The following is a 10,899-nucleotide window of genomic DNA, read 5'->3' as shown; positions in this document are numbered from 1 at the left end:
AACAAAATGACTTTCCACCGGAGTTATAAACGAGATGACTCGCCACCAGAGCCGAAAACGAGATGATTTTCCACCGGAGTCATAAACGAGATGACTCTCCACCGAAGCGAAAACGAGATGACTCTCCACTGGAGCCGAAAACGAGATGACTCTCCACCGGAGTTATAAACGAGATGACTCTCCACCGAAGCCGAGAACGACACGACTCCACTGGAGTCGAAAACGAGATGACTCTCCACTAGAGTCGAAAACGAAATGACTCCACCAGAGCCGAAAACAAAAATGACTACACCGAAGCCGAAAATGAAATAACTCTCCACCGAAGCCGAAAATAAGATAACTCTCCACCGGAGCCGAAAACGAGATGACTCTACCGGAGTCGAAAACGAGATAACTCTCAACCGGAGCCAAAAAAGACATGACTCTCAACCGGAGCCGAAAACGACATGACTCCATTAGAGCCGAAAATGATATGACTTTCTATCGGAGCCGAAAACGAGATAACTCCACCGAAGTCGAAAACGAGATGACTCACCAGAGTCGAAAATAAGATGACTCCACCGGAACCGAAAACAGTTAGATCGCAAACACCAAACAGATCGCACACAAACAGCAGACAAACACGGACAAATGGCAGATTGCACAGGCAACAGACCAACAACGGACATATGTTAGATCGCAAACAGGCAACAGACAAATAGCAGATCGCAAATAGGTTTCAAATCGCACAAAGGCAACAAAAAGATAGTAAATCGCCGACATATTTCAGATCACACGCATGATAGATTTTAGATTGCAACAGACAAGCAGCGGAGAGATGACATATCGCATATAGGTTTCAGATCGCACGCAGACAATAGAGAAGAAATGGACAGATGGCATCGCACTCAGGCTACAGACATATGACATGACAGATAGCATGATCTCAAATCACAAGACCTCCGGGTACAATTCAGGTTGAATGTACCCGGAGAAACGCAAATTGATAGGCTATATCTACGACATGAAAAAAATAGATTCTGATATCATGTTAGAAATTTTGGGGAAAAACAATGTAATTGTGTTATTGATCATCAAAATAAGGGGCCTATATACAGACAATAAAAAACACAGACTCGATAAACTCAAATCTAAGTAATCTAATATATTGATCTAAATATAAATCTACTAAATCTAAAACTGAATATCTAAAATATCTCGATATGTAAAAATAATAAAATTTGAATTATTTCAGATACTTCGATTTGGTTCGGATTTTCTATTTTGAATTTTCGGATTTGAAATTAGATTTTTAAGAAAACTCGGATTTTCATATTGATTTGGATTTGGCAAAATCCGAATCGAAAATTCAAATGCTCATCCTTAGTTTCCATCTCTAGTAGTATTTTTCAGTGGTTGATATTACCGTTTGTTGCTTTTATTTTGTTCCTAAAAAATAAAAATGTAAAATGAAAGTTTAGTTATAAAATTAGGGAAAAGAACAAAATAGTAAATAAGGGTAATTTAATATTTTTAGATGTATCGGTAGTAATAAAAAAAGGTTATAAAAACCCTATAAATTATGTGATAATAAAATATAAAAAATATTACTCCATCTGTGTCCTACTTTGTCCTATTTTATTTTTTAAACAAAAATTTTATATTTTTACCCTTCATTCATTCATTAGTTTTAATCTCTATTATATATTTTAGGGTAAATTTGTCCATTTATAAAAAAAAATAATCACCTAAAAAGTTATGCAAATATATTTTAGGACAATATAAATTAGTCGGAGTATTAAATATACAGACCCTATGTAACAATCCCATAATACCTTCAACCCAGACTATCTAGTGCTTGTTCGTCTTCAGAATTCTTTATATCTCCACAAACAAATTATGTTCATTTTATATCATTTAGTGATTAAAAAATTATAAAGAAAAAATCAATAATAGTTCGAATATAACCAAAAATATATTAATGTTAGTTACATTATAAATAATTTTATTAATTTTGATTTTACCATTTAAAAATCAACAAAAATTGTTATGTACGTAACATAATCGATATGACAGCTGATATGGTCAAAATACAACCGTATACAATGAAAAACGCCTTTGGTTATAATATAATTGCATTATATTTTACTTGGCTAAGGATACTATGCTGATTATAATATTTCAGCATTGATAATGAATACCTTAAAAAATTAATATTTAATTTGTATCATTAGTTTATATTATTAATATAATAATTATAATTAATTACTGAAATAGTACTTATAAATGCTGATAATACTTACGGATGTCAAATGGGGCGGATTAGCCCCGGATCTGCCCCGGACCCGCTCTTAGTGGGGCGGGTTCGGATCTAAATAATATGTTTCGGGGCGGATTATGAATTTAAAATTTTAAACACGGTCGGGTTCGGAGCGGGTTACGAGTTTTACTAAAAACTCGTCTCAACCTGGACTCGAATCCGAACCCGGATATTTTTTAAAATTATTATAACTAATATATATATGCACATTTATATAATGAAAATATATTATTTATTTACTTAAATAATTTTAAATATAAAATTCAATTAGTCTGCTCCAAATAATTTTTTTAAATTATTATACCTAATATATGTATATTTATATAATAAAAATATATTATTTATTTATTTATTTTATTCTTATGGATCAATATTTGATTGTTTTTAGATTTTTTTTGTGTGTTTTTAATGCTATTTGTCTTAATTTTCGATTGTTAAAAAAATATTTATTATTATATATTTTTTTAAATATTATTTATATAAAAAAAAGTTAAATCAATTTTTTTTTTCAAATCACACCCAAAGAAATATTATGACTAGAATAAATATAACTTTTTAAATTTATCTTAAAATTTAAATTTATTCTAAAACTAAAATAAGAGTGTGTTTGTTTGGAGTTTTGATTAAAATAATAAAATAAAATTATAGATAAAAGGGAAATGGTTGTATTCTAACAACATCGGTACATGGTTGTATGTATGTATACGGCTGTGTTATAACACATGCGTATTTTAATATACACGGTCGTATTCAAAATCTTCATATATATATATATATACATGTATAGTTTATCATTTTTGTTAAATATATATTCCTGAGTCCCACTCCCAAAGAGTCTTTTGGAGTTTTGTAGTAAATTAAGAATAATAAGTATTTGTTAGTTAATGGACGTGTACAAGAAGTTTTAATATTTTTATCATTTAATTTTACGAATAAAGTAATTGTATATGTAATACTCCCTCTGTCCCATAACTAAATATCCATTTACTTTTTGCACGTTGATATTTGAATATTAATTGTTATATCAAAACGTATTACAAATCAAGGAAAAATTGTAAAAATATTTCTATTAGTGTCTTATAATACTAATATAATGACATTTGTATAAAAAATTATACAAATATAAGGATATTTTTAACGTTAAGTACAATAACGCAAAAAGTAAATGGATACATTATTATAGGACTGAGAGAGTATTATATTTGTAATCAAGATATAAAATAAATAAATTTTAATATTAATGTATATTTATTTTTATTAAAATAGATAAAAATTACTTTAAAAGGGTAAAAAAGGTACGGAAGGAATATATTTTTTACAAAGTAATCATTCTGTCTCATTTAATATAATACTCCATCTGTCCCTTAACAAAGTATCAATTTTTACATTTTAGTCCGTCCCATAACAAAGTATCCATTTTCATTTTTAGTAACTGTACTATCTACCTAACATTACAAATACCCTTACAACTTACAATATATTACACAAATGTCATTACCTTTATATCGTACATACTAATAAGGTTATTTTAGTCATTTCTGCTTTATTCCTAATATATTCTAATATAATACTAATATTTTTAAAACTATGTGCAAAAAAATAAATGGATATTTAATTAGTAATACAATTAAATTATATAATCCACCCACACCATTGTTTAATAATCAGATCCATGCCCACCTTACGTCCTTGCCCATTAGTCCATCACAGCTATTTAGGTTGGATGCAAAAGAAAAAATAAATAAATATTTTATTACAAAAATACTTGAGAATATTCTTACAAATGGAATATAATAGTTAGATAAAATGTACCCCTTAACAAAATATCCATTAACTTTTTAGACAAATTTGACGTATATTAATATTATATTAATATATAAAAATAATGACATTTGTATAATATACTGTAAATTGCAAGAGTTTGCAGTATTATATAGTTACTATAAAATAAACAGAAAAAATGGATAATTTATTAAAAAATATAAAGAATATTTATTTTTACCAAAATCAATACTCCTTTGTTTGTCAATTCTTTTGTAAAATTAATAATCAGTGTCAATTTTATGTCCACTTTATTTGTATTACAATGCAAGTAGGTATAAAATTAGCTAACGAAGAAAGTAATGAAATAAATTTAAAAAACAAACTATAAAAAATGAGTAAATTGGTGTGTTTGTTCAAAGGATTTTTCTCAGGCTTTATTATTCATTAAATTTTTACTCTTCTAAAAATATCAAATAAAATATTTATTTTTATTTTTCATATTATAGTATTTAAAATTAATTTTACATTCAAAATATCATATCAATACCAATTTCTATTGCACGATATAACTATTCCAATTTAAATACGAACAAACACAACAATGTATTAAGGAAGCATATATGATTCAACACATCACCCAAACCCCCTATAAATCATATCAAAGGAGATAGTTCTATGCTTTTGGCCATTTTCAATCGGACAACTCCATTTATGCCGCTATAACTCTAAAAATGCAGTTGTTACAATAATTTTACTCCAACCCACAACTCTATTTTTTACTCCAAAACTAATATTCTTCTTCAAATATTTCATCTTACATACTCCCTCCGTCCCAGATACCGTGTCTGTTACACTGTAGACACGGTATTTTAGGAGGGGTGTAATTAGTAGATAATTAAGAATGTATGAAAATAATTATCTTATAATATAAATAATTATAAATTAAGATTAAGATAACTAATTAGTTTAATTAAAATTTTTAAAAAATAAAATTAAAAAATTTAAAATGAGATTAAAATGTATAATCATTTTTCAAAAAAAGAAAAGTGACATGGTATATGAAACAGACAAAAACGGAGGGAATATTATTTTAAACCACTTTTTATATCTATAATTAATATTTTCTTTTTAAATTTTTTTTTTTAAAAAAATAAATAAATATACAAATTTTTCTTAAAAAAAAACACAACACCATAAAAATAGCGTTGCTACAGTGCAAACACCATTTTTTGTGTCAAAAATGGCGCCCAATTGGAGACTAAGAACTCCATTTACGGTGCAGCCCCGTTGGAAATGACCTCATATTCTTTTAAAATTTGATTTAATTTTTTTTCAATAATATAATAATTGATTAATTGGAATTTTATGTAACCTTTTCTATTATAAAACACTACATTAAAATAACCACTCAAACTAAAAATAAAATAAAATAAATAAATAAAATCATATTTCCAAAAAACACACCAACTTTCTTCTATAATAATTATACACAAGCGAATATACAATAAATTTTTATAATGAAATAAGGAAGTCATCACAACAAACTCATTTCTCCGATACAAAATCTTCTCATATCTCAAAATGTAGAGCAAAAAAAAACAATCTAAAATACACAAGTATATAATATAGGTAAAAAATCTTGGATTCAAAATTTGATGAACAAATAAGAACTTGATATGATATTCGGACACTACCTCAGATCGATCGTCAGCTCAGTTACGAGGAGCTTAGCCAAGGTAAAACATCAGGGGATGACGGCAGCCGAGCTGTAAGAACCTCAACTCCTGTCTCGGTCACCTGCACAGCAACGTGTCGTTTTAAAAAGTTGTCGAAGAACCAGGGAAGAAGAAGCACATGGCATAATGGTTATGAGGAGAACAGATCACTTTACCAGAAGGGTGTGCTCGAATTGTGCGCTGCGTTTTCCGTCTGCAGTCACTGCAGTCCACCCGTCGGGCCACATTCGATCGCGCCACACACCTGATAACATCAATGGGAATTTAGACCGTAAAAAGTCTAATATTGTGTTCTTTTGTGAACTTCACCACAGATTTTTACTATGCATTTACAATGCAATTTTTTTTTTCCAAAAAATATCACATCAAACAATTACTTTTTTTTAATTTATATTATACTACAAATTTATTTTACATTTGAAATATCATATCAATCTCTGTTTATATCACATCAAACAACTATTTAAATCCAACTTTTTACTATTAAAAAAATCCAAATCCAAATCCAAAAAATAAAACCCACAAACAAACACACCCTAAAGTCATGTTCTTTTGTGAGTTTTACAAAGATTTTTACTATTCAAATTATTTTATCTGAATAAAAATATTAAATCAAACAATTAGTTTTCTTTTTTTATATTATACTAAAAGTCTATTTTACATTCAAAATATAAAATCAATATATATTTATATCATATCAAACAACTATTTAATTTCAAAGTTTTACTATTCAAAAATCCAAATCCAAAAATCCAAACACACAAACAAACACACCCTAAAAGACAGGCAGCAGTTGAAGCCGAGCAGGATGAGTGCTTACCGGAATTAATCATGGGCTCGATGGTGAAGGTCTGGCCTGCCTTCATTACGCCAACAGCTTTATTTCCTGATATCGTCAAGGCCCAAATCCGAGATCATACAAAAATTGTATTGTGAAACTAATCGCCTCAATCAATTTATTGTTATTTCAAAGAAAAATGAATATATATATATATATATATATCTCTTCATAGTATGAGGATACTTGAATAATGAGGAATATTCGGTGCGCAATGAAAGAGTTCACCAATGCCGTGGCCGCAATAAGATTTTACCTGATTCGAAAAGATTAGAAATATGCACTTGAAAGATAAATAATAAGGATATATATGAAGAGAGATTGGAGACACTTACAACGGAGAATCCTGACATAGAAGCATGCCGGTTAATAACCTCTCCAACTTCCCGAAAACGCACACCGGGTTTAACTGAAGAGGGCAGTGTAAAGCCATATAATAAATTAGTCGAACCCCAATTTATAGACGATGCTACAATATAGAAGCGGCTAAGGCTTGACTACCAATTGCGATTGCCTTCTCTAAACATTCATATGTACATTGGACCAGCCGCCGAGATGCTTCATCAACATTACCCACAAAAAATGTTTCATTCAAGTCACCTGCAATGGCAGCGAGTCAAATCTACAATTCAAAGTGGATAAAGGAATAATGATAATAATAATTACGATGATCCTTACCATGTACCCCCTTATAGTACACAGAAATATCAACATTTACGATGTCCCCGTCTTCTAATTTCCTGACAGATAGAGTCAGTTGTCAGTTGGATCTTTGGATGAGTGGTTTTTCCTCACAAATTAATTGATAATACATGACGCAAGTGATTTAACCTTCAAGATTGAACTTATACTCGGAAAGCATACAAATGGGGATTCATAAAATACTTTTCAAGATTACATCTTCCGTACACCAACAGGAAGAGCGAACGAGAAAGTAAATGAATCATTACTTGCTAAACTAATAGGCGAACCAAGGAAAATTCTTAGCTACAAAAATTAGTAATTTTCAAGAGAGGTGGTAAATCTTGCCTTGCATCTGGAATCCCATGGCAGATCACTTCATTCACGGACCTGAAAATTAGAAGTGTATGTTTCTCAGCAGATGTTAGAAAATACATCGTGAAGAACGTCGAAAAATAATTTCAATAAATATACCCACGTGCAACAAGACTTTGGGAAAAAATGATAGTTTAAAGGAGACGGATATCCCCCTGCACAGATAAATAAGTGACTATCATTGTTACACACAAATACAAATCGCAGAATTGCTTGCATAAATAGTTTAAAAGAAAATTTGTTCGTTACTTTGAGTTCTAGAGTTAACCAAGTCATTCTTAATAATGAGATAAAGTGAACTAATTGCAATAAGAAAATGGCAGAAATGCTTGATTACACTATTTCTTTTTCCCCAGAGGCGCATACAAATATATAAACCTTAGAATTTAATACTTAAAATTTCAAATTTCAAATCTTGGTTACTCATATATGAATATTCAAAATTTCTAGTTTTTACCTATACTCAAGATATAGAATCATTACAGGTTTAGGGTTAGGCAATTCATAAATCATTCACTTCAAAGGACACACTAGTTCCTTTTGTATTGAAATCAATCTTCACACCCAAAAAATAGGGAATCTGAGGGATAGTATTCATACCAGCAGCAATAGTTGCTTCATGAACTACTGCATCAATTTCATCAGTAGTAATCCCAGGTCGAATAACACGAGCAGCAGCATCCAGAACTTCCCTAGATAGCTAAAGGTACAGAGGAAACCAGTTTCATGAATGTATACTCATTCATTCTCCCCTTCAAAAATCAATTTGATCTGGAGTATATCCGAACACAGAATGTGCAAGAGAAAAGATTCATTGTAAATCAGTAAATAAAACTAACCCGACAGGTTTCTCGCATCCTCTCAATCTGCTCTGGAGTTTTGATCTTCAAATCAGTGTATCATGAAAGGGAAGAACATTCAGGCAAGCCCCTCATTAAGAAATAGTAGACAAATACTAGAGTTGTAATTTGGTATACCTCAACATGATGTTGGAGATCACTGTTTGGCTCAATTTTCGGAATTCCCTGAAAATATTTAAATCGATCCATGTCACTGATTACCAAGGAGGTACACATGCAATAGGATTCATCAACAAAAATCTCATTCTCATGGCCAACAATCATACTTATACCCATCCAGAAAATCTATGGATAGTATTCTAGTAGCAGAATATCAATCCAGCTTACTTACATCAATTGCCCAGTCCGGAAGATCAATGTGACCCGGTACCAGACGTTGCTTTGATATAGGATAGGGTCTTAATGATCTGAAATAGGTTAAAGGGAAACCAATGAGCCAATTAAGTATAACATTTCTAGTCCAAGAAAGGAAGTAAGAGTGCATATGTACACATATATTAGTGACTAAACTGAAAACCTGTCACTATTTTAAATCAAAGCAGTCATCGCATAGTACAAATAATACTGTATAAAACCAGAAACATCAGAAGAGACAAGTTTCTTTTGATACCAGAAATTACTAAGGTTGTGTTCTTTTTGAGGGTTTTAACCCAAGCTTTTACTATTCAAATTCTTTTTTTCCTTTAAAAATATTAAATCAAACAATTACTTTTCCTTTTTTATATTATACTATAAATTTATTTTACATTTAAAACATCAAATCAACATATATTTATATCACATCAAACAACTATTCAAATTCAACTTTTTACTATTCAAAAATCCAAACAAAAAACCCAAACCCACAAACAAACACACCCTAAATTACTGCATATCTTACACACATCTAAATACTGCTTTCATAGGCAAAATGATTATAAAAGGCTATAATCAGGCACCGTGAAAGTGGGTTATATAGCACAACCAATCCTAATAATTCTTCAATTAAGTTAGCCACATTTAAAAGGCCCATAAAAATTCAATTTAAAAAATAATAAAATGAAACATGACATCATCAAATTGATAGTAAAATGCACTTTTTGCTTCCTTATCTGTCAGCAAGTGTCAATGCCATGGATAAAGTTTCCACTGATAACCGAGAATCAACTAACTCTAAATTTAGATAGGAACAAAAAGAGCATAACCAAAAATGATAAGGGTTCTTACCCAGTCCAGTCAAAATGAGGAAGCTTAGGTGTTCTAGACTGTCCCTTCCGCAAGCAATACAGCCAACCATCCTTGGTTGAACCTGCTTTCGGTTCACCTGGATTATCTCCAGGGTGAGACACCTTTGCCTTCAAGTGAACAGATTTATGAGTACTCCAGGACGCCTTGAAACACTCTTGAGAACTTGAAGAAAAATGCTTTCGTCAAATAAGAAATGTACAACAAACTCTAAAGCATAAAAATAAACGAAGGAAAGAAATCTACGCAATTGAAATATTAGTATATCATCAGTTTTTGTGGGAATATCTCTAAAATCTCTGCAGAATTTCAGGGGATTTTTCTAAATTAACGCACAGGTCCCAAATATCTCAATTAATTGATCATTTACAAGTCCATGACTGAAACTATAAAATTCCACTTTCAATTCATTCCGTATGTTCCTACAACAATCATACACAACCCAACTGTTAGCTTCCTCCTAAGAAATACATATTTCATCCAGCTTCAATTGTAATTCTAAAACTAGAAGTTTCAGGGTTCAGAACTTTTACAGTGTTGAGCAAAATTTAAATTCCAAAACACAGTGAATGGAACCAACCAGAAAGCAGCACCTTCACGAGGAAGCTTCAATTCTACGCACTTAGGGCACCTGCAAGGAACAAGTTATTCGAAAGATAAGCTACTCAAACTGGAAAAAAACAAAAACTTCTCATAAATCCTCCACCCGATCAACAATAACAAACGAAATTTCCAGTACATACTGAAGGTGAGCTTGTTTCCCGCATTTAGCACATGAAAAACTTCCGCTCTCTCCCGCATCTGATCCAGCCGCCATCACTCCTCCCACTGCATCAGAAACAGAATCGTTAGCATCAATCCGCAAACTACCATACTTCACCCAAGAAAAGGAACAAAAAAAATAAACAATACTCTTCCATGTTTCTCCGACTACAAATTAAATCCACCATCAATTCGGAATCACATGGTCAGCAAAAAATCACCTTTTGTCAGAGCTATTCAACCGTCGATTTCTGTTACACCGCGTAATCCAATTTCCGATTTTAGGGTTTACCAAAGAAATGAAAATTGATGGAGGAAGACAGGACAAAGTGATGTGTAATTTATAGGACGGTTTTTTTT

At 30.9% G+C, this 10,899-nt stretch overlaps 1 protein-coding gene across 1 annotated transcript; it reads right to left on the bottom strand.

Annotated features, from left to right (window-relative positions):
- Nucleotides 1-5,522: 5,522 nt before the first annotated feature.
- On the bottom strand, nucleotides 5,523-10,899 carry LOC127263057 (methionine aminopeptidase 1A). Its single transcript, XM_051291995.1, has 17 exons — nucleotides 10,761-10,899; nucleotides 10,521-10,605; nucleotides 10,358-10,408; nucleotides 9,760-9,942; nucleotides 8,885-8,960; nucleotides 8,671-8,718; nucleotides 8,533-8,577; nucleotides 8,294-8,393; nucleotides 7,797-7,848; nucleotides 7,667-7,708; nucleotides 7,316-7,377; nucleotides 7,139-7,237; nucleotides 6,973-7,046; nucleotides 6,824-6,893; nucleotides 6,620-6,685; nucleotides 5,955-6,043; nucleotides 5,523-5,860 (listed from the first exon to the last, which is right to left on the bottom strand). The coding sequence occupies exons 2-17, from the start codon at nucleotides 10,592-10,594 to the stop codon at nucleotides 5,780-5,782; spliced, it is 1,212 nt and encodes a 403-aa protein (XP_051147952.1). The 5' UTR covers nucleotides 10,595-10,605; nucleotides 10,761-10,899; the 3' UTR covers nucleotides 5,523-5,779.

This window comes from Andrographis paniculata, unplaced genomic scaffold, assembly GCF_009805555.1.
Source record: "Andrographis paniculata isolate CXL003 unplaced genomic scaffold, ASM980555v1 Contig15END, whole genome shotgun sequence".
Taxonomy (NCBI): Eukaryota; Viridiplantae; Streptophyta; class Magnoliopsida; order Lamiales; family Acanthaceae; genus Andrographis; species Andrographis paniculata.
The sequence above is the reverse complement of the archived record's forward strand: the minus strand, read 5'-3'. Positions and strand labels throughout refer to the sequence as shown.